The following is a 25,969-nucleotide window of genomic DNA, read 5'->3' on the forward strand; positions in this document are numbered from 1 at the left end:
TTCGATCAACCAGTACAAGTTGAATTATAAAGTTTACTCACAAAAGATGTATTATATATACTGAGGAAGATTTATGTAAATAAATAGGGACAACTATTATTGCTGCCTAAATATTTATTACAATCTAAAAAAGTACAAAAATCAAGGGTATAAAAAACTAAATATATGTTACATGTTAGCATCGTATATCGCGATTTATTTATCAGAATAGCTCAAGACAATGACTCCATATATTTATATAAATACTTTTATTTATTTCCTCTATTATAAAGTTGAAGAAACCCTGAATCTGAAGCAACCAATTGTATGGAATTTGTTAGATTAAAAGCCAATCAGAAAGAAGCTTACAAATCGTTCAAGGAAGAGATAAAATTTTTCTGAAAACCACCTTCTTCTGGCTTGTGATCTCGTTCTGAAAGGATGCACATGGAAATTGGGGTTCTTCCTTCTTGTTGAATTTTAAAATTATCAAGCCAATCCCTTTTTTAAATGTGAACTATGTGTAATTGATGTATATTTATCTGTGAACTCGGTGTTGTTGAAGAGTTCGTAATTGTAATCAATTCCCATAAATATATCTTTTATTCGGAAAGAAATCTATAAGAAATCTGGACCATGCGCGAGCCCAGCCGAGACAAAAAGGACCTGCATAATTAATTATTGGAAATAATCAATTCATTCCACGAGACCGTCAAGAACATCATTAATGTGAGTGTTAGATCAAACGAGCTTGTTTTATAAAGGCCTTTTGTTAAGAGTTGGGGAATTAATCAAAGTGCTATATAAATAAATTCAAATCAAGGAAATTTTGCAACGTGTTGAATGCTATCATATAGTTTATAAGAACGTTTTATGAATTTTATCTGATATAATATGTAGGAAGCTTACTTCCATGCATGGCACGGACTCATTAAAAACCCTGAGATTTTTTTTTTAAATATCAATTTTATTAATTATTATTTGCTAATTGATCAAAGCTTGCCCTATTAAATCTGCAGACCGAACAGGTTTTAAATTGTAGAATTCTGAATTGACTGGAAATCCAAGTATCAGTATTAAATACAATATATTTATAATTGTTGAAACTCACAATTGTGAATGCCAGTAAACCTTTTGATAATTATTCAAATATTAGAAAAGAATTTATATATATTGAAAATAAGAATATTTTATATGTATATTGTTTATGGAGATATATTTTGTGTTTTATGTCAGCACACAAAATCATAGAAGTTTATTTTATCCTAATTCATCTCGTGATATACAGTTTGGGCTGTCACAGTACCAAGAAAAAATATTCTGCAGCATATAAAATTAGTGAATCAATTAATATTGATCTTATTAAGAGCATTCAGTACTTATCATCCTTTGATGATAGTCATACTAGTTCGCCAGAAAGAACATATTAATAATTATATTAATAAGGTTCCTGTTATATAATATAAGGATCCAGAGAGCTTCCAGAACTGGCGTTGTAAGTTCTAAGGAATTTCGGAAGGATAAATTGGTGGATACCTGTATTCATGGTGAGCGTTTTAAAAATCAACTAGAAAAAACTATAGTTGGTCTTCATTATTCTCAGTTGGATACATGGTTACTGGTAATCAATCATCAACTGTATTTTTGATTTCCTTATTGGTATTCTTCAAGAACTTCATAGAAGCAGCGGTAAGAATTATTAATCACCAGTCATTGAAGCTTGGGGTGATTAAATATATTTGGAAAATTCATGTATCTATCACTGAGCTAGAGCTGCGGTTTGAACCCAGCAAATTTGCGAGCTGGACAGCCTTAACTATTTGCGAATTTATTCGCGAATTAGGGACTTCAGCAACTGCTCTTATATATACTAAATTTACCATTTTACATAATATCACCCAACAAGTGGGACAAAGGTTTACCATTTCACAATTGATAAAAATGATTAAATGAACTGAATAATGCCGGAGAAATTATAATATTCCTGATTGGAAAAAATTAATTTTAAAATAGTTGAGAAATATTTTAATCAGATGGAAAGATTATCACGAAACTACATAAATCATCATAAATATTCATATGGGATACAAATTCAAATGTGAACTGAGTTTATTAACATTAAGTGAGGTTTTGATCTTGAAGAAAACAAATAACAGTTTTCAATAGTAAATTCTGATTCAACTGTGAACATTGTGGATTCAACTGAATCAACTATAGACATCAGATACTTGTGGATGAGAAAACTGTGTGGAGTCTACTGTTTACAGAACTAGCAGTATTACTCAAACGATTTGATAATAAATTATTAATAAGCATATTCATATGTCAGAACATAATATTTGTGTTATATAAATTGATAAAACAATATAAAATCTTATAGCACCCTTTATTTAAAAAAATCTTTGAAATAGTTTAACAACTAGTTGTTATATTACACCATCGTCGGGCTATAAAAAAAATATTTTTTTTAATTGAGGGTGCTATAAGATTTTATATTGTTTTATTGATTTAAAATGTAGCACATGTCAAGAAGTGTTTTTTGTGTTATATAGTTTGGCTATACGTGACCGTATTATTTCCGGGAATGCGATATTTTGCCTGCCTATTATACCTGTAAATGTACAGAAACAGTAAGATACAGACGATACAGACATAATTAGCAGATGGAAAGGGAAACGCGCGTGGCAAATAACTTTTTTCTCACCTTTACATGTTTATCATGACTACTTCATCTTTTTTTGTAATTTTTTGTCCCTTATTGATAATGAAGCTGGAGATGGATTTGTGCTGAAACTGCATCATTCGACTGCCACCAAATGTTCCATTGCCACTCCTGGTTTGCCATTTGATATACCAGGAGGGAGGGAGAGGACCCCTGTTTAAAGGAAACGCTATCATGAAACATTAACACATTGTTTATAAGCGATCTGCTATCGAATCTTTCTTTGTCGAATGATAGTCAAGGGTAGCAGCACCATTGCTAATCAAATACCGATATAATAGCTCTCACCCAAGGCTTGACCCTATAGCTCTGACCATAGTAGGCTTGTGCTTTCGAGAATAATAATAATAATGAATATAATAAATGAATAATTCTATTCCCATCAACATTTTCATTCATTGTTCATGTTAAGTTTTGGAAATTATATGACCACTTTGACAAATTGTGTGGTGTTTGTTAGTTATTTATTTATTCAACTGTAATTATTTATTTATACATACATTGATTAATATAATATAACTCTCAACTATTAATGATTGGGAAAGAAACAACAGGCTCAAAGCTCAAACCTGTTCCTTTCCCAGATTAAGATAGAAATTGTCCAAAGATAGGCTATGTTTACTCTTCATGATTTTTGCCCAATTCTTAGGCCAAAATATCTATAAGCTAGGAATTTGGAATCCAGAAGAGTTGAAATCAAATTGAATAAGAATACTCCACTAAATAATTATTACCAAATAATATTGTAAAGACATATATTTTTTTTTCTAGAGTTCAGTGTCATCAACTTTGAAATTTTTGAAGCTTTAGAACATGGAGGGATGATAATAGTTGATCGGATGTACGATATCCATATGGAATGAACATATGTGAATTGTTTGTTGTTTTAGTGAGCGAAGTGGAGAGGGGTGGAGAGGGGTATGAGTGGGACAGCCACTATGCAGCTCAGCCCTATTTCGACAACTCGAGCAGACGAGAGGTGACCACCACAGTCGGCCAAAGTGCTCAGTTGCCATGCCGGGTCAGGAATTTGGGTGATAGAGCGGTCAGTCCAAATCCCATCATCTTCCAACTTTTTTGTAGTAGTTGAGTTAGTTAGTTGAACAATAATTATTATTCACATTCAATAATTTTAACAATTTGAATAATTATTTTTACAAATAATATTTGTTTAACTAAATTGAATAATAATCATTCAAATCAAATAATCAATCACACATTATGTAGTCCAGTCAAATGGTAGTTTTTCAGGGAAGAATTTTTACAGCGGCGTGATGTTGCCGTTCTCAACCATCCAGCATTCTCTAATTTCTAGTAAGTGCTCAATTGTGCATGCTACACATACGAATTTCCTGTTTGAAAGCAATGAGCCGACTGAGTCTAATTGACAAATTGGCAACTGCACTTCTACCTATTACTGTATTCATGATTGTAACTGAAATCAGAAGTATGATTCATGGGAATGAGAGAAGATAGATTTTTCTACAGACAGAACATTTTTATGGCGCATGCATAATGAATATTCATCGCTTCAATAACATAACCTCAATTTTTGCCATTTGTTCAGAACTTAGACCAGTTATAGAAAACTACAATAAAATATAGAAAAATGGAATAAGCTATAGAATTATAGAATAATAATATAAAATTTAGACTGATAATTCTATAACTGGGCTAAGGCTCAGAATAATAACATATGTCGGTTAAATTTCAGTGTTGCCAGATTCTGGAACCGTTAGAGTCTTGGTTAGTCAACCGGAAAATTTAATTGGGATTAAAAACTGAACAATCTTTGTGGAACAGAAATGATCCATAAAACTAACGCTGATTTGTTAATCGGCGTTAATGTCCATATTTAACAGACATACCTGCAACTGGCCCAGAACATTTTTATGGTGCATGCGTAATGAATAGTCACCACTTCAATAACATAACCTCACTTTTGTGCCATTTGTTCAGAACTTGCACCAATTATAGAATAATAATACAAAATATAGAATAATAGAATGATAATATGGAATATAGGATAATAATTTTATAGCTGGTCCAAGGTTCAGAATAATAACATCTGTTGATTGAACTACAGTGGATAGTGAAACCGTTAAAATCTTGGTTAGTTTACCGGAAAACTTAATCAGGATTAAAAACTAACCGATCTTTGTGGAACAGAAATGATTCATGAAACTAACGCTGATCTGTTAATTGGCGTTAATGTCCATATTTAACAGACCTACATGCAACTGGCCATGTGTTTTTTTCTAAACAGAAGTTTTTGAGATTTCTTTGATGCAGCTGTTTCACATTCACCATAATATTAAACAGATACAGAGTTTGTAAAAATGAAAATATATTATTATTATCAAAACAATACTGTTATTATATTGTGATGAATTTTTTAAATAGACCTCATGAGAAGAGAGGAAAATTGTGATTACCTTTTAAAATGAAAGAATTTGCTAAAGGAATGGTTAGCGACCGAGCGATAAAGCTTACTTATCAGTAACTGTACATTAGATAAGAGTACCGTTCTGTACTGAATATTTTCTAGAAAATGATTTAATATAATTATAATTATTCTGCAAATAAAGTACGAACCATTTATGAATTGCTCATTGAATTTTGAGGTTACACTTTGTTTACTACCGATCAGATGTTTTAAAGCAGCTCAAACACAGCTGACTGATTCAGCGAATTTTAAAATGTCATGCCAGATTCATGCAAGCTATAATTTTATGTCTAAAAAAGTAAAAACTATCAGTAAAGGACCAAGAATTCGAATAAAAAATAAAATGTATGTATTATTGTTGAAATTATTTATTATTTAAAAAATTATATTATAATGTCAAGTATTATTGTAACTAACTAGGTCGTAGCATGAACATTATATTATTGATAAAAACAGCAGAAATTAATTATAACAGTCTCAGACATAATAAAAAATGTATAAGAATATTCATTTATTAATTATTATTTCAACTGAACCACATGGTGATTAAATCTCTTTGGCAAGCCTAAGCAAATCATAGTACATAGAAATAGCACCAAAAAGGTGATCGTTTGAAAACAACACATGTTAATCTACTATCAGACAACAAACCTGCCTTATCATACACGCTAGCACATGTACATTGTATAAGAGGAACTATGTCTAGGAGATTAAGCAGTTGTAAGAATTATACAAATTGAGTTATTATTGTAATTAAAGGAATTATATTCTACTGCTTGCCACTGACGTCACGTCTACGTCACAATCATTCTACCAATGGCAAATTCTCATGCAAATTTATTACACCGAGATTCTCAGAAAAAGGTTCTAGCCAAAAAGCTTAGAAGAAGACGTTTCACTTCCCTTTTGAAATCCTCACCGTTCAGACCTCGTTAAAGTTACCAAGACCTATTTGTAAGATTTTCGTTCAATTTTATATGTTCTATTTGTGAGCCAATATTTTAGGCTAATCTATTTGTTATTTGTAAATCTATTTTCATCAATCGATAAATTAAAAGTTTAAAGTTAAATCATCCCTTAATTATTTGGTGAAGGAAATATTAAATTAAAATTCCCAACATGCTGAGACCGAAGCTTGCACCACCGCCGATCAAACGATTTTGATCTAAAGAAGAAAACCACGACCACCAAGGAATTTCACGTGAGTTATAACTTTAAAGGGGCCCCAATCTACGCTTCGAAAATATTACAGTGCAGAAAAATATGAAATTTTCTTCGTTAAATTATTGGCCACGCCGACAAGCGCTTTTAGTTATTAAGAGCCTAGAATTTAATCATATAGAATTTATAAGGACTTGTAGTTGATAAACTATCCTCCGCTGCCAGAACCACGACCCCGAACAAATTAAAAAAAAAACATTTTCAATTTATTTTCACCATTTTTTCACAAACTGTTGAATATTATCAATTGTAAAATTCTGTCAAATCATGCATGGTATCATGCAAGTACAAGAAAATTGCTAATCATTTTTGTTAATGTTAAACCACTTTCAATCTGTAAATCATATTCTGAATCTGCACTGTGTGATCATATATTTTATTATAATATATTTCAATTTTTTGTTTATTCGTTTTCTGAGTTCGATTATTTCTTAAGCCTGTCAATTATTGTGTCTGATACGTTCTATATCATCAAGAACCAATCGAATACGATCCTTGAAATAATTGAATTAAGCTGGATATTGGAACAGGTCTAAGTGGATGTAGTGAGTGGGGTCAGATCGAGATATTTGTTCTTTGTCCTTACCTGCTCATATATCCGCTTTTATCTGTTACCAACCTCGACTTAGGAGCGAATATATCAACAGTACAGCAGATGCAGCTGGAGATCATATAATCTCCTACAATAGAGCTTAAAACCCGACAAGACTCTGTTCTCGAAATATATTCTGAACGATATTTGGTCCAAGTACCGTATTTTAATCCTTCAGAACTTATTAGAGACGCAGTCCCGTAAATTATCTACATCAGGATTTTTGCTCGACCTGTATGTTTTTGTATGCTCACTCTTCACAGGTAATAATTTTAAGGTATCCGTATTCAGTGTTTAGCGTCCGCTACACTACTTATAAAAATTTCATCACCATACAATCTGTCATAAGAAGAATCAAGGGTGAGCGAGCGTTCAGGCCTCCTGCGATTCCGACAATTGTATTGAATCTTGTAGTGAGTCAATCAGTCTGGTGTACACTTAGCATCCACGCACACAGTTACAAAATTTATAACCTCAACACCGTTGATTTAGTACAAGATTCACTCTACGTATGGGAGGCGAGTAAAAAACTGCTTTACATGATTTGCCGACACAACATGAGACATTTAAAAAGTAGCATTACAGGATTATACATATGTGAAGCCTTTAAAAAAAACGCTTTACATGATTGGCGCCCAACAGTGATAGGCATTGAAGAGGTGGATAATCGACTACGAGGATTATTTAGTTGCTCAGTATACTATAGCACTGACAACAGGAAATTTTTTTGAAAAATTCATGGTTGTGAATTTCTTTGAATTTAGTATTAACTGTTCACTGTTATATAAAATAACAAGACGTACCATACCCAATTTTTGAACAGAAAAGAAATTCATCGATTGATGAATTTTTAGAGAAAGAATCGAACTCAGAATTTCATTATTGTGTTATTCAAAAATTGGTCATGTCATAAGTCATAGGTATAAGAAATACCATAAGAGAGGTCATATTAATTTTAAAAACATTAGGTTTATACCAAAACAATTTATAAAAAATTTATAGAAAAGAGGATTGAAGTTATTTACATTTTCTAAAGTTTTTAAAGCATAAAGAGGGAAGTAAAATTAAATCACAGATATATTGCGGAATAATTCAAGCAGAACACTGCTGCTTTTATATAAAATTTTGCGAAGAATACTAGCCCTATATATAATTGCGGCAAGAAATTATAAGAGTAAAATATTTATAATAGTAATAATAATAAATTATAAGAGGCGTACCTGCGTTACCGCATAATTATCCATTGTGTATCCTTTATGTTATTATCATTTTATGTTAACGATATTGCTAATTTGATTCACTTCATCACTGAACATATTATTGAATCACACTTTTGTATTTCTTCATTGAACGAATTTTCACACTATTTCAATTTTTGATCATTCACTTATAATCGTTTCACATAACCTCACATGTTTGCGGTCGTTTTAACGCACTTGCATCTTCATATCATCTGATAAATTATGGAAGAACCACACCGCATCCGGGAGACCGCATCCTCCCGCTGTAGACTGGAACATCATCCTGGAAGAAATGAGGAAAACCAATGAAGCAATAGCTAAAACAAATGAAGAGTTACACAATCTAAATAGGGAAAGTGACCAAATAAAAGAAGACAATAAACAAACAAAGGAAGAATTAAAAGAAGACAATAAACAAGCAAAGGAAGAATTAAAGAAGGAAATTCAAGAGGTAAAGGAAGACAACAAACAAACAAAGGAAGCAATAAACAACCTAAATGAAAAAAGCGACCAAACAAAAGAAGAATAAAAAAAGGAAGTTCAAGAAGTAAAGAAAGCAAGTGAACAAGGCTTTGAGAAACTGGATCAACAGTTGAAGGAAGCAGCGGAAAGAAGCAGGATGTTAGGACGGCAAATCAAGGAGAAAAGTCAGACAATTAGAATCAATTTTGGATCAGTGATCGAGACCATGCATGCGAAGGCAGACACACCCAAGGAGGAGGTCATAAAACAGGCAAGTGAATGTGACACATGTATGGAAAACCAACCCACCGAGAATGTCAAGACTGAAGTCGCGCCGCACCCCGCAGAACGCCAAGAGGAGCCGGACGACATCACCCGCCAAGCTGAGGATGACACCCATCAGGTAGAGGGACAGCCCGTACCACCACGCGCCGGACACCAGGAGTCCAAGGACGTTGCCCACCGAGTTGAAGAGCAGCCCGGACCGCCGACCGCATGTATCTCCCATCCACCGAGGACAGCACCTGCAACAGATAAAACCAATACTCATGAAGATCGCCCACTAAACAATAGAAATAGAACAGAAACCCGCAGCAAATCAAAATCACAACCAAAACTGAAAACCTATAAATCAAAACAACACACAAGCAAAATAGCAGTTCAATGGAAAAGAAAAAGCATTAATAGAGTTTATCTACATCGCCGTCATGTTAGGCTAAAATTGAATATCCAATTTCTCCCCGCCATGCAGAAAGGAAAAATGGTCTCAAGAAGAATCTATATACACCGCCATCATATAAGGCCGAAATCCTACATCAAACATTGTACCAACATGCAAGAAAAAAGGAAGACCATATCAGGAAGGACCTACAACCACCGCAGTCATGTCCGGTTAAAATCAAGCCGACTGTACACCACCATGCAGAAAAGAAAAAGATTATTTGAAAAAACACACAGACACCACCGGCATGTAAGGTTTAAAAATATCAAACTGCATGTTACCGGCCGACAAAGAGGAAATGCATTTGTAAGAATCGATTTACACCACAGGCATGTCCGTTTCAAGCAAAGTTTAGTAAAACGGACAGTCACAAATCGGAATTGGACCTTGAATAACACCGAAATTAAATTTAGATGGGGGCTTAAGGAAGAAATAATTTCGAATTAACTGGAAAGCTACGTTGTGAATTACACAAATTATCAACATTTTCATAATCACAGCCTACCCATCGAATCATATCTTTGCATACTGGCATCTTTCTACTGCAGCCTAATCAACATAACCTAAACTTTGCCGCATCTCAGCTAATAAGGAAATATTATCAATCTACTTCAAATGAAGAAATTATTTTCAACTTTAAGTCAAGAAAATAAAACTGAAAACAACTCTAAAAATTACCAACCTGATCAAGCCATCCGCCTCATGTTACAATCATCACAGAAACAATCACCTGGCACCATCCGCACAACTGAAAAACAGAAACAAAAATTATATTATCAACAGAAAATAATTGTGAATTAGAAATCAGATGAATTAGTAGTGAATAGGAGGAAAGAAAGTAAACAAAAGTTTATTTGAAAAAATGTGTAAATCTAACCTCGAAATACGGAATTGATCAAAAAATCTATTCAGAACCAAAGCCTGTTCGATAATTTTCTTCGTCATCCCAGCCAATGTGTGCGAAATCACAGAATAAATCATTATGAATCAAAGCAATATCGTTGTTAACTGTTATAATCTATTATTTAATGTGAAATTATAAATAAAAAAACGCAACCAAAAATATATATTTATGTTAAATTGCACAAAATGCGCATGTTCTCTGTACATAAATGTATCTCTAAAAAGCTCAAAAGAAAATGAAATTCTTACCTTCAAACATGAAATTTATTATTGTTGCATTAAAAGATCATGAATTGTAATTCAAATCAATGAATATAACCTTAAAAACATAGTATTTGTAACCAGCATTGATAAAAGTCAAAAAATCACTTCAAGTGTAACCCTGTTTGTACACAATGTACTAAGCGTAAAGAAGGAATTGCTCGAATCAAGCGGTAGACAATTGTCAAGTCACCGAAATTAATCACATTCTCACCCAATTTATGTAAAAGCCAAAACCAAGAGTCGAAACTTGTAATAATAATGAAAAATGATGAAAATCTATATTTGTTGCGAATACTGTTTGAATCTTAAGAGGATAATATGTTGAATCTTGTTATATTTGTTATAGTTGTGGGTCTGCTCATAAGCCACCCGTAAATGGAAGTTGTGGAGTTGTTTTAATGAAGGATCCAAAGAGACCTCATTAATTATTGTATTTCGATTGTATCCAATGGAAGGAACAATCAATTAGTTATTTTCTCATAGCCAAAAGTGCACGATATATTGTTTTTAGTGTTAAGTGTGGAGTTTTTGTAAAAGTAAGGAGATGAAATGGTGTATTCATCACAATATCGGATTTTTCAAATAGTCATTGTTTCGACTCGTCTCCCAATTACCAATTTAAAATATACTGAGGGCTTTTGTGTGATGAATTTTCTAAATAGACCTCATGAGAAGAGAGGAAAATTGTGATTACCTTTTAAAATGAAAGAATTTGCTAAAGGAATGGTTAGCGACCGAGCGATAAAGCTTACTTATCAGTAACTGTACATTAGATAAGAGTACCGTTCTGTACTGAATATTTTCTTGGAAATTATTTAATAAAATTATAATTATTCTGCAAATAAAGTACGAACCATTTATGAATTGCTCATTGAATTTTGAGGTTACACTTTGTTTACTACCGATCAGATGTTTTAAAGCAGCTCAAACACAGCTGACTGATTCAGTGAATTTTAAAATGTCATGCCAGATTCATGCAAGCTATAATTTTATGTCTAAAAAAGTAAAAACTATCAGTAAAGGACCAAGAATTTCGAATAAAAAATAAAATGTATGTATTATTGTTGAAATTATTTATTATTTAAAAAATTATATTATAATGTCAAGTATTATTGTAACTAACTAGGTCGTAGCATGAACATTATATTATTGATAAAAACAGCAGAAATTAATTATAACAGTCTCAGACATAATAAAAAATGTATAAGAATATTCATTCATTAATTATTATTTCAACTGAACCACATGGTGATTAAATCTCTTTGGCAAGCCTAAGCAAATCATAGTACATAGAAATAGCACCAAAAAGGTGATCGTTTGAAAACAACACATGTTAATCTACTATCAGACAACAAACCTGCCTTATCATACACGCTAGCACATGTACATTGTATAAGAGGAACTATGTCTAGGAGATTAAGCAGTTGTAAGAATTATACAAATTGAGTTATTATTGTAATTAAAGGAATTATATTCTACTGCTTGCCACTGACGTCACGTCTACGTCACAATCATTCTACCAATGGCAAATTTTCATGCAAATTTATTACTCCGAGATTCTCAGAAAAAGGTTCTAGCCAAAAAGCTTAGAAGAAGACGTTTCACTTCCCTTTTGAAATCCTCACCGTTCAGACCTCGTTAAAGTTACCAAGACCTATTTGTAAGATTTTCGTTCAATTTTATATGTTCTATTTGTGAGCCAATATTTTAGGCTAATCTATTTGTTATTTGTAAATCTATTTTCATCAATCGATAAATTAAAAGTTTAAAGTTAAATCATCCCTTAATTAATTTGGTGAAGGAAATATTAAATTAAAATTCCCAACATGCTGAGACCGAAGCTTGCACCACCGCCGATCAAACGATTTTGATCTAAAGAAGAAAACCACGACCACCAAGGAATTTCACGTGAGTTATAACTTTAAAGGGGCCCCAATCTACGCTTCGAAAATATTACAGTGCAGAAAAATATGAAATTTTCTTCGTTAAATTATTGGCCACGCCGACAAGCGCTTTTAGTTATTAAGAGCCTAGAATTTAATCATATAGAATTTATAAGGACTTGTAGTTGATTAACTATCCTCCGCTGCCAGAACCACGACCCCGAGCAAATTAAAAAAAAAACATTTTTAATTTATTTTCACCATTTTTTCACAAACTGTTAAATTTTATCAATTGTAAAATTCTGTCAAATCATGCATGGTATCATGCAAGTACAAGAAAATTGCCAATCATTTTTGTTAATGTTAAACCACTTTCAATCTGTAAATCATATTCTGAATCTGCACTGTGTGATCATATATTTTATTATAATATATTTCAATTTTTTGTTTATTCGTTTTCTGAGTTCGATTATTTCTTAAGCCTGTCAATTATTGTGTCTGATACGTTCTATATCATCAAGAACCGATCGAATACGATCCTTGAAATAATTGAATTAAGCTGGATATTGGAACAGGTCTAAGTGGATGTAGTGAGTGGGGTCAGATCGAGATATTTGTTCTTTGTCCTTACCTGCTCATATATCCGCTTTTATCTGTTACCAACCTCGACTTAGGAGCGAATATATCAACAGTACAGCAGATGCAGCCAGAGATCATATAATCTCCTACAATAGAGCTTAAAACCCGACAAGACTCTGTTCTCGAAATATATTCTGAACGATATTTGGTCCAAGTACCGTATTTTAATCCTTCAGAACTTATTAGAGACGCAGTCCCGTAAATTATCTACATCGGGATTTTTGCTCGACCTGTATGATTTTGTATGCTCACTCTTCACAGGTAATAATTTTAAGGTATCCGTATTCAGTGTTTAGCGTCCGCTACACTACTTATAAAAATTTCATCACCATACAATCTGTCATAAGAAGAATCAAGGGTGAGCGAGCGTTTAGGCCTCCTGCGATTCCGACAATTGTATTGATTCTTGTAGTGAGTCAATCAGTCTGGTGTACACTTAGCGTCCACGCACGCAGTTACAAAATTTATAACCTCAACACCGTTGATTTAGTACAAGATTCACTCTACGTATGGGAGGCGAGTAAAAAACTTCTTTACATGATTTGCCGACACAACATGAGACATTTAAAAAGTAGCATTACAGGATTATACATATGTGAAGCCTTTTAAAAAAACGCTTTACAATATTTATAAAAAAAATATTGTCATTATTTAAAAAAATATTTATCAATTATTGAGGTCAATTGGTATCAGGTAGAAAGCAATAATGAAACAGATGTTCCTTTTTTAATTCTGATCATATGATTTAGTGATTTTTTATGAAATAGTATGAAATTTGAACATCAATTCTGGAAAATCTAGAAGGAAAATTGAAATTTTGGCTTCGAGGTGCACGAGATTGATATTTTTAGAATCTATGTGCGAAATTTGGAGATCTGAATCATTCCCGTTTTTCCGGTATGCAATCCACAAGTTGACATGTTTTGATGCCAACAAACGAAAAAACAAAGAAACACAACCCTGCTCACTCTTATTATATAGATGATCCTGCTTATTCACTTCTTCTTCTTCTTTTTCTTGTTTTTGATTTCCACATTCTTCCCATTTTTTCTATTCCTACAACCTCTATGCTCACAGTCGTTGTAGTGACTTTATCTCATGATAATATCACTTCACACTAATACAATGTAACACATGACACATTAAATCCGTTGTCAGACAACTTCCACTACAAAAACATGATATAATATCATGAAAAAATCACTTTCGAAAGTAACATTGGATAAGTGCGTTCTCTCTCTTCCTCTTCTGCCGTGATTGAAGCATGCTTTATATAATTCCATTGCAGTTCTTTAGATCCTCCTTCTCACATATACATTTTAGTCTCTCCTCTTCAACCAACTGGATTCCGTCAGTGATTATAATATTTCCAGTCTGCTGGTTTCAGTGCGGGTTGCACAATAGCCGATTAAATTTAAATTGTGATTAATTCCACGAGAACCAATTATTGGAGAAACCGTCTTTTTAAAAACACCTTCTCTGATTGGTTCTCGTGAAATTAATCACAATTAAAATTCAGCCTGATTTTGTGCAACTGGGTCTCAGAGTCACTGTTCTCTTCTAGCTGTAACAAATCAGTCTCCTTCTATTTTGAGACACTATTTACCTCCTCGATATCCATTCCTAATGATTATTAATTACGTCATTGATTAGCCTATCCACTCCACATAACATCTCCCAGCCTATAAATATTTGTGAGCTATTCGAAATTTAGAATTCAGAACGAATAAATAAACAAGAAGAAGGGATTAACACATATTGAAGATTCTTTCTTGAAGATTCATATTGAAATATTTTCACAACACTACAGTCCAATATTGAATTTCAAATTAGCATGAACGGTCATCAGAAATGATTCAAATTGAACAAGCAGCTCATCATGAAGAGTTAAAGATTGAATTTCCATTCTGTTTCTACATTGTAGAATAAAATTGTCATGGAACTCATAGGGCCTTTTTCCGAGCTCGGGATCTATAAGTTCTGGACTTACAGAGTCCAGGACTAAAAAGCACTCGGGTCTAAAACAACTTCATGAGTCACGGGTTTCATCTTACTTCTAAACTCCGTGGTCTATTTAGTTCTCGATTTATTTGAGTCCAGGATTTAACGCAGTAAACATGACAAAAATTTATCCACAATATTATATTGTTGTTGTTTTGGCAATGGGAGACAGCTGATTGAAGCGGGCTAACTCAAATGTGCATGCTCTCCAAACTATTTCGTAAAAGTTAGGTTGATTCGCCATTTTTTATTGATTCTCTTTTTCTTAGGGCTAATATTGAATGTAAATAAGAATATGAATGAAGAATGAATGAATGAATTTATTTGCCAAAAACAAAATACAAAAAAGCTTTACAAAAAATAAATACAAGTATATGCTACTGCACTTAAATCAAGATACATACATTTATTTAATTAGATATAATAACGAAATGATATCCTTTACATTACAAACAATAGTTTAAAAATGAAGATTCAATTAATTTATGATCACATGCATAAGTACAGTAGGTGAGGTAAAAACACCGGCAAAAGGAAGATTCCTTGTGCGCCAATGTGAGTCGTAAATCAGCTTAATCAGGGATGTAATATATAAACTTGAATCTAGCGTATGAAGTGTTCGAAAATATAATTTATAATATGAAGTTGATTATTGTATAAGAGTCAACGATTGGAAATAATTCAAGTTTAGCCATGCCTCTATGGCTCTTTTTCTGTGTTTATTATTTCGGAAATTATTAAGTGGGAATTCACTTTCTAGTATATTTATGAATTTACTGCTAATGTAGTAAAGTTGCCTTCTAAGAAGAGCTGAGTTGGTGTTATATATTTCATATTTTCTTATTGTATTAGGTCTAAGATTATAATTTATGTCATCGGCTAGAGGGAAATTATGCTCGTATTTGAAGCTGTAATTTGTTATGCAACTAAGATATAACTGTCGTATAGTTCTGTTTTAACATCAAATTCACTGAACAAAATCTTACTATCATAAGTTCTAGGTTTCTTTAAAATTGTCTTTATGATGAATTTTTGTATTAGAAAAAGGTTTTTAATATGGGTATCGAAAGTCCCACCCCAAACTATTAAACCATATCGCATTAGGGATTCTACTAGTGCCGTATATACCTGTTTGCATTCTGAGAAAGATAGCACATTTTTCAATTTATAGAATTTATAAGATGAGTATTTTAGTCACTTACATAGGAAGTTAACATGGATGTCCCATTTGAGACACTCATCGATCCATATACCAAGATATTTGAGGTTTGATTTCCTATTAATAATAGGGCAGGAACATCTATTAATGTTTGGTTGATTTATTGAAGAACAGTTTGAATGGATTTTTAACTTATATTGATTGTTAGGTTCACCCTCTCTATTTGCTGAAAAAGCTATGTAATTGGTTTTTTCTACATTTGAACTCAAAGCATTAGAGTCCATCCAGTTCTTCACAATTTTCATATCTTGCTCTGCAAAACAATGAAAGTATCATTCCAATTATTTTCTGAAAATATAATCACTGAATCATCAGCAAAAGATGAAATTCTCCCATTCTTTAGCTTAATATTCAGCAAATCATTTACATTAAGAATGAAAAATATCAGTGAAAGAAGAGTTCCCTGGGGCAGGCCGTAAGATAACAGTTTCTCTATACTTTTATTGTTATTTATTGTTAAAATTTGGAATCTATCTTCCAAGTAACTTCTTATAAACTTTAATGAATGACCTCTGAAACCATACTTCTCCAATTTGTTGCAAATTTTATCATGTGGTATGGTATCGAAAGCCTTAGATAAATCCATGAAGACTGCAAGTGGTTTTTTCTTAGAATTTAACATATCTGTTACATTGTTTACAAAATACACTAGCGCATCCTCAGTACTTTTATTAGGTTGGAAACCATATTGGTTTTCATTAATAATGTTATTTTTTTGTATGAACTTCATTATTCGTTTTTTAAATAATTTTTCAAATATTTTGGCAAGGTTGCTAATTAAGCTTATTGGTCTATAGTTACCTGGATTATTTTTATCACCTTTTTTAAGAATCGGTTTAATGTTTGCTATTTTGAATGAATCAGGAAATACAGCTGTTTCAAAACATTTATTTACAATGTAAGAGAGGGGTTCAGCTATTAGATCTGCTATCTGCTTTAGAGCTCTATTATTAATATTATCAGGACCTGGACAAGAGTTATTTTTCAGAGTTTTTATAGTTTCTATCACCTCCGGTGGATTTACGGGACTGAGAAAAAAAGATGCATTCAATTCATTGGTTCTCTTATATGGGAAATCTGATGTGGTGGTATTTTGTTCAATCTGAGCAGCCAAGTTTTAACCAACTTGCGAAAAATATCTATTTAATTCAGCTGAATCTATTTCTGGTTCATCATGTTTATTTTTTGTATCATCAATGATTTCATTTATGTGATTCCATAGTTTACGTTTATCACTCCTGCATTCATATATTTTTGATCAATAATAGTTTGTTTTTGTTTCATCAATTAATCTATTAAATACATTTTTATATGCTTTAAGATCATGTTTCAGTTTTGTGTTGAAAGGTTCTTTTATTGATCTCTTATATAATTTATCTCTAGTTCTTATTGATTTTATTAGTCCAGAAGTAATCCATGGCTTCAAAGGCTTATATCTGTGTGGCATTTTTATTTCATGACTAGAATTTTCGATACACTTAGTCAAAACCGAACAGAATATTTTTAGCAAAGCGTTAACGTCATTGGATTGATTTTCATAAATACTATCCCATTTTTTATTACTCAATAAATCCTTTAATTTTGTATAGTTAATTATTTTCTTATTGCTTATATAGTTGATTTTTTTATCTTGTTTAAAATTACTCAATCCTAAATGTAAAGTCACTGAGTAATGATCAGTAATAGTTGTTTTAAATATGTTTCCTACCGCACTGTCAAATACATTATCAGTTGTTTTAAGAAATATGTGGTCTATAGACGACTCTGTTCGATTTGTAACTCTAGTGCTGCCATTTATACAAGATCTAAAGCCATTTCCATTTAGAGTATTAATATACGAAGTTACAATATTATCGTTAAGAAACAAGTTTAAGTTAATGTCTCCTGCTATACAGATGTTATGATTTTGTGGCATTCTCTGGATGTAATCATCAATACTTTCAATGAATCTTATCGCATTCCTATTTGGAGACCTATAGATAGCAACAAAGTTTATATAGTTATCTAGCCCGGTGTTCACAATTATATTGATTGCATTTGCTTCACAGATATCACAATCTATATTCGTGAAAGATAGATCTTCTCTTATATAAACTATTATACCGTCACATTTATTATATTTAGCGTTTTTGTTTACAACTCGATAACCATCTAGATTGAATAGAGTGGGTTCATAATTTTCAAGCCATGTTTCGGTTAGTACTATTATATCATATATTAATTTGAAATTTTCCAGACAATATACAAAGCTGTCAAAGTTTTTACTCAAACTTCGTATGTTCATGACATAAATATTAAAGTATTTTGTATTAACCCCATATCCTTCAGGTGTATAGTTGAAATAATCATCAATTACATTTGAAAGTTCATTATCATTTTCTAGAAGAGAATGCAATTCCAGTAAACTGTTCATTGTAGATTATTAGATCGATAATAGATACCATTTTATCCGGTTTTTTATCCACTCGCCTCCTTGTTGTCAGCTGTTGTTTCCTCTGTGTTATCGGTTGATAACTCCTTCAGTGACTGGATGTTGTGTATACGAATAGTCCGAGAAGCTTCATTTTTCTTGACGAAAATTTTTCCAGTCTTTATCCAGGTGAATTTGAAGTTGTTCTTCTTTGCTGCCAGTCTTGTTTCATTGAATAGTTGTCTCAATCGAGGTGTCAAATTTTCATTTATGTAAACAGGTCCATCTTCAAGATTTTTATTTTTGTGTGTGGTGCGTAGTCCCTTGAAGACATGGGGGTCATTTTGTCTCATTTCTTTTTGATATGCCTTATAGTTCATAATTCAATTATCCCTGGTCTTCCTTGACGAGAATGCAACAATAATAGGAGGGATTTTCTTCTTCTTAGACTTCGTTGGAAGTCTATGCGCGGCTTCAATTCCAAGCCTCTCATCATTATTCCCTATGTTCAGGACTTTTGCTGTTTTTCCGATTATTTCTTCGATATTCTCATTTTTAGTTACTGGTATTCCATGAATCTCTAAATTTTTAAGTCTTCCATACTGCTGCAGTTCTGTTAATTCCTTTTCCATCTCAGAAAGTTTTGATTTCAATATTCCGTTCTCTTTTTTTAGGGTGGAATGATCGCTTTTATATTCCCCTATCTCTTTATTATATTCATCAATTTTTGCAGAGAAAAATTCCACAGACTTTTTCAGTTCAGAAACATTTTCATTGGTCTTTTTCATTTTGTTTGTGATCTCTTTCATTTCTTGTGCTATGGTATTTCTAATTTCCTTTTTCAGTTCAGCGATCAAGTCACTGTTTCCTATCGTCTGAGTTTTAGACATGTTAATTAACTTATCTTTATTCGAACTCTTACATTCACTGCATCGCCACCTGCGGACGGATTCTTTAGATAATTTTTTATAATTACTCTCTGTAAAATTAGCGCATAAGAAGTGAAAATGCAGCTTACACTCAGAGCAAACCAATAAAGTTTTTGAACTGATTTCCTTATTGCAATTACAGTCGCATCTTTGCATAACGTGATAAAATAATGTACGTAACATAGTTAAATTAAAAATGAGTGTTCATAATTCGGAAGGAAGACTATGTCATTGCTATACTGTAGAAATTCTATTCCAAATTATATAGAACAATATACAGCGGAATTGTTGTGAAAAGGGTGAAAATGCGTCAAGAGGGCAAACGTGACGGCTTAGGAAATGGAGGCCCCTGAAATTTTTACGTAAGGAAAAAAAGGATTCAGGTGAATGATTAAGAATAGGTGGGAAGTAAATCAGTACCGTACTAGAAAATATAAAAATAAAATTTGTTGTAGTGCAGATTCAAAGCAGAAAAATAACCTTACTTTTAGCAGAAATAATCACTAGTCGATGCAGGATTCACTGGTAACTTTTATCTCAGCACAGATAGATAGCAGAGCACAGAAACACAGCACTAACAGTTCGGCGTCCGAACTACGACTGATCTCAGTGAAATGAATCTCAGTTCCTTTTTTTAAATTATCTCGTCACGACATGTACTCAGATGTATATATCTAAATTAAATGTGAATATAAGTTAATACTCAGAAAGCGAAATAATAAACTCCAGGGTTCAACGTGATCTCTAAACTCCAGGGTCCATTTGAGTCCTCGACTACGTTAACGCTCTGACTTGGAAAGCCAATTTTCTGACTCCAGAGTTTAAAGCCAGTCTAAGTCTGAAACTTAGCTGAATCCCGAGCTCGGAAACCGGCCCATAATGATTTTTAGAATCTGATACATAATATATGTTATGGATGAAATAAACACCTCCCACTGTTTTCCGATTTGAATTATTTTGATGTGGTTTGATTTGTTGAAGGTTTCGTGGATTCGTAAGCGAGACCTGCATATTCTAACAGTTGGTGTACTGACCTACACCAACGATGCTCGATTCCAGTCGCTTCACTCGGAAGGCAGCGACGAGTGGACTTTGAAGGTGACCTCGACTCAGCTCAGGGACTCCGGAACTTACGAGTGCCAAGTCTCCACTGAACCCAAGATATCTCTCGCGTTTAGGCTCAACGTGGTTGGTGAGTTGACCAAACTCGTGAATCTATTCATTTCTACAATAACACTCGATTGTAAGCACATCAAGCTTCTGTCCGCATCGGCTACGTTTCCAATCCAGAATAGAAACAACCTTCTGCTATTCCTTATTTCAGGCCCAGTTGCACAAAAGCTGGTTGACAGTGATAAATTTCACGAGAACCAGTCAGAGAAGGCCTTTTTGATAGACGGCTTCTCTGATTTGTTCACATGGAATTCGATTTACGATTGAAATTCAACCTGCTTTTGTGCAACCGACACTCACTGATTCACAAATAATGAATCACAAACAAAAATAGATCAATTTATCGTGAATTGAAAATATTTTTAGAAATGGCACAAATGAATCATACCAGAGGTGTGCCGAACAACTTCTCAAGGGAAATATTCTATCATTCACAGTAATTAACAGATTCGCTGAGAAAGATAAGAATCCAGAATCAAATGTCAATCATCTTTCCTTCACATTTTCAACCGGAATCGTATAGCAATATGTGGATTATTTTAATTCAATGGAAACCGGAATTCATCAGTAGTGTTCCCATTCAATTTCTAACATTGCTCTTGTCTATCCATTCAACTGGAATCTGGAATTTGACAATATAAAAACAATATTCTGGAGAAATTTTCTGCTTCTATTATCACTGGAATTCGATTACGGTTAACAATTTCCCTTAAACTAAGTAAATGAAAAAAAAATGAATGAGTATTATAAGATGAGTGACGACGTGAATATAGAAGTGTCCAAGAGAGAACAAGAGATCAAGGGATATTATAAGATCAGTTAAATATGAATTGATATTGTAGAACTTCTCCATAATTAGGAAAGCATATCCAATCCTGTTACAACCAAATTTTTTGAATTTGTAAATCAGTACTGCTGAAGATGTGTTGGTTCCAAAACTGATGAGTTGATTACGAAACTGCAGTCCTATCAACAAATTTGATAAATGTGGATGTGAAAAAACTTAAACAGTATTTTTTTAGATATGTGAAGCTAATCAAGAAGAAAACTCTGCTTGATTACTGACTCATCAACTGACCAGTTAACCAGACTGAATTGGTTCAATTGAGCTGAAGGTTTGCCTGGGGAAGGCACTTAGCTGAACTCATAAACTCAACTTGAGAAAAAGTGCAAGACAGACAGGGATTTAGCCCCTTTTCTGCACTAATTAATCTCTGCTTCAACCTTAAGAGAGGAACTTTTCCCAGTCTTCGAAATTCCTTCCTCATTTTTTTCTTCTCAACAAAAGGTCAAGAAAGATTTCAATTCAGAGTTCTGAAAAAGCATTCTCGTTGAATAGAATCGTGGAAGTGATGACTTTCGATAGAGATATTTTTGTTTTTCGAGATTTATGACTAAGTTGAGAGTATTAATCATATAGATGAGTCCTTTGACAAAAAATCTGGTGTGGCGCACTTACACAACTTTCCTTGTCATTATGGAAATTGATCACCTGACGCTAGTGTTCCCGCGCATCTCAAGTCTACTATTCAAAGATTTGAGTCAGCTGGTGACAGGGCAATAACGCTGGAGACACACGAGGTCTGCTATCTCTTCATAGTGGATCATAATAGAATCAACAGTTGCCAACAGTTCGCAATTGAATAATCACATTTCCTCGAGTTTCGAGCTTATTTTTAATTCTAGGTGAAAATATTACTGAACATTAGTTGTAGAGATTCTCATGCTGAATCTTTTTCACTTGAAATTTTTTGTTTGAATTGTATCTGAAGCCTGATAATTGAGAATCTAAAATCAAACTTTGCATAGATGGGGCGGAGCTCCTGAAATTTTTACAGATATGGGACTGGAGGCAGTTGATAGAGCTTATCGATGACTATTTCAGGTATAACTTCATTCAAAATTGTTGAAGCCGTTTTCGAGAAAATCGTGAAAAACACTGTTTTTGACAACATTTGAATCTTGAATCGCATTTGATCGAAATTGTTCGTGTCGGATCCTTATATTGTAAGGGCCCTACGTTCCAAATTTCAAGTCATTCCGTTAATTGGGAAATGAGATATCGTGTACACAGACGCACATACACTCATACACACACACACACACACACACACACACACACACACACACACACACACACACACACACACACACACACCACACACACACACACACACACACACACACACACACACACACCACACACACACACACACACACACACACACACACACACACACACACACACACACACACACACACACACACACACACACACACACACACACATACAGACCAATACCAAAAAACTACTTTTTTGGACTCAGGGGACCTTGAAACGTATAGAAATTTAGAAATTGGGCTACCTGAATTTTTTTCGAAAAGCAATACTTTCCTTACCTATGGTAATAGGGCAAGGAAAGTAAAAAAATCAACTTGTCAATATTCACTGGTTAATATAGAAAAATCAGCCTGTCAATATTCACTGTTGACAAAAAATAGGGAAGAAGTAGAAAAAGAGTGGATTGTACAAAGTACGATGGAAGGATAGGATAAATTAGTGAGAGAAGTTCAAATCAGTGACTTTTTGCAGGGAATGTTCCAAGAGTCGAAAATACTGATAAATATACTACGCTCACTTCTTCATAATCATGAATCACCACTACCACCATCGCCATGCATACTACTGAGAAATTTTCTGAGCGAAGAAGTTTTGAGCAGCTCGAATTCATATATCTTTTTCCATTCCAAAACCCGAAGACAAAATTGGATTGAATAAGATAAAACCAAACCTCAATAATTGAATCTGGTTCATAACAAGGATAGTATTTACACTTTGTACCTACTGTATACTATGCTTATAATGGTTATCACCAGTTTATAACAAGGATAGTACCTATAATAGTACTCTATATTATACTCGGTTTTAGAATGGTAGCTTTAATTATAGTTCTGGATTGGATGGAGTTTTCCTGGTATACTTTTGGGACTTGTCTGTTTCCCTCTTCGAATATCAATTTATTGATGAAAAATTTTGTACAAATGGATAAATAGATTAATAAAAACTCGTGACTGAACATTCTCTGGAAGAAATTCCATTAATACAATACAAAAATGTTATCGACTGGAAATATGGTGTGGAGATGCATTGTGTCTGATATTATAATGAAAGAGATTCTACGAGAAAAAATCTTGTTGCAATATGGCAACATGATTGAAAAACAGATAAAAGGGATGCTCTATGGGAAGGGATTTCAAGCTGATGAAGTGTGCGAGACAATGAACCAGGGTGTGATCACTGGCAGGTAGATTCAGAATTTTTTCCAACTTCCAGTTGACAGTTTGGAAAATTGCTTTTGATAATGTGAACTGTTGTAATCCGTGTATGTCACTTTTGACACCCAACTCTTTTGTATTGGGTGAAAAAAGAAGTTTGATAAATAATGTAACACGTATGATGAAAACGGCCTGTTCCTCGATCTAAAATATACTTTCCTAAAAGAGAAAAAAAACTTGTTAACAAGGTCTCTGATAGATTATATAGATAGCTTTGATGGAATGAGAATATTCTCATTGTCTGCGTGAATGACTTTACAAATAAAAAAGTGGCTGTTTTCTTTTTCGATGACCAGCTTGCATTATCCTGTGTTGCTTCTGCTGATTCTTTTATCCTCACATTCGATCATACTTTACAAATATGATGTATACATTCATATTGTAATATATATATATATAATATATATATATATAATATATATATATATATATATATTACGATATGATGAATTCATGTAATACATTCATTTGTATGTTATATAAATAATATACATACTCATGAAACAATGATCTATTTATTTACTACTGTTAAACGAAAACCCAAATTAAATGCTACTAAAAAAGCGCTCATATTCAAAAATTATTTGGCAGCCCGGGAATCGAACCCAGTAGCCTACCTCCTAATTGCCGTTCAGAAATGCTTACCCTTACATCAACTGACAATCTCTGGATAGCAGTGCTCATTATTTATAGGAAGCCATAACGGCCAGCCAGCCAGTTGTAGACTGGCTGGCCGCTATGGCTTCGAATAAAATGAGCGCTGCTATCCAGAGATTGTCAGTTTGGTCAGTCCTCACTCATATCTCCGCCTTCTCCTTTCTTATTTTTTCTTGTATTTTATTGTGAATTATACTTGATCAATGGGATTCGCATTTGTTAATAAGTGTTCTCCGTTTCTTGCAATTTGATCTTGTGCTACCATCTTAAATACTCACTTCTTTTTTCACTCTTTCCCTCGTCAAACTCTTTTCTTTTGCTTTTGATCATGACCTTCTTCTCATTGTTCATCATCTATCCATAGCTTACAGATGGAATTTATGAGAAATATTGCATTCATTCAAATGCTTATTGATGAATAATATTAACATTAAACGAAAATCCAAATTCAATGCTGTGAATCACCCCGATGACTTCTGCTACTGCAAATTTGACAACAGGGTTAACAGCTAGGCCTATGTGATATTAACTACTGTTCATTCTTGTTTGAAATAATCAATAATTATATTTTATTCTTAAGGATAAAGAATTATCAGTGATTATATAATACATTTTTATAATAGTTGAGATTGAATACTCTGGTAATTCATTATATTACTACATTGTTAAGAAATTATTGAATAGTAGTTTTATCAAATTTTCATCTAGCTGTTAACCTTGTTGTCGATATTTGCAGTAGCAGAAGTCTTCGGTGTGATTAATTTACAGCATTCAATTAGGATTTTTGTTTGTTAATAGTTATTCATAGCTAATCTATTTATTGAGAGCTTGATCTGTGTGCTTGGCTTGTGTCGTGTTGCAGTGTCCAGGGCGAAGATAGTGGGCAGTGGAGAGTTGTTCGTGAAGAGGGGCAGCGACATCAACCTCACCTGCATTGTGGTCGAAACAGTTGAGCCACCTTCTTTCATTTACTGGTACCGGTCAGTATCGCTTCCACCTTTACAATATTGTCTAGAGATATAACACCTTTCCATTTTCAGCAGGGAGCTGCAATCATTTTGTGTTTTTCACTGACCCTTGCGAAGTGTGGGTTACAACTGCTCTTCTACTTTGAATCTATATATATATATAAAAGCGAAATGGCACTCACTCACTGACTGACTGACTGACT

At 33.2% G+C, this 25,969-nt stretch overlaps 1 protein-coding gene across 3 annotated transcripts in view; it reads left to right on the plus strand.

Moving 5' to 3' along the window:
• The window catches only part of LOC111055462 (transmembrane and immunoglobulin domain-containing protein 1), a 386,768-nt gene that overhangs the window by 310,325 nt on the left and 50,474 nt on the right, over positions 1-25,969 (plus strand). For 2 of the 3 annotated variants that reach the window (XM_039435467.1, XM_039435469.1), the window contains 3 exons: positions 3,592-3,746; positions 20,614-20,824; positions 25,658-25,778. In XM_039435467.1, coding sequence (XP_039291401.1) covers positions 3,592-3,746; positions 20,614-20,824; positions 25,658-25,778 — 487 coding nt within the window. The remainder of the gene's footprint in view (positions 1-3,591; positions 3,747-20,613; positions 20,825-25,657; positions 25,779-25,969) is intronic. The other variant, XM_039435468.1, reaches the window with a different exon arrangement.

Source organism: Nilaparvata lugens, chromosome 9 (assembly GCF_014356525.2).
Source record: "Nilaparvata lugens isolate BPH chromosome 9, ASM1435652v1, whole genome shotgun sequence".
Classification (NCBI taxonomy): Eukaryota; Metazoa; Arthropoda; class Insecta; order Hemiptera; family Delphacidae; genus Nilaparvata; species Nilaparvata lugens.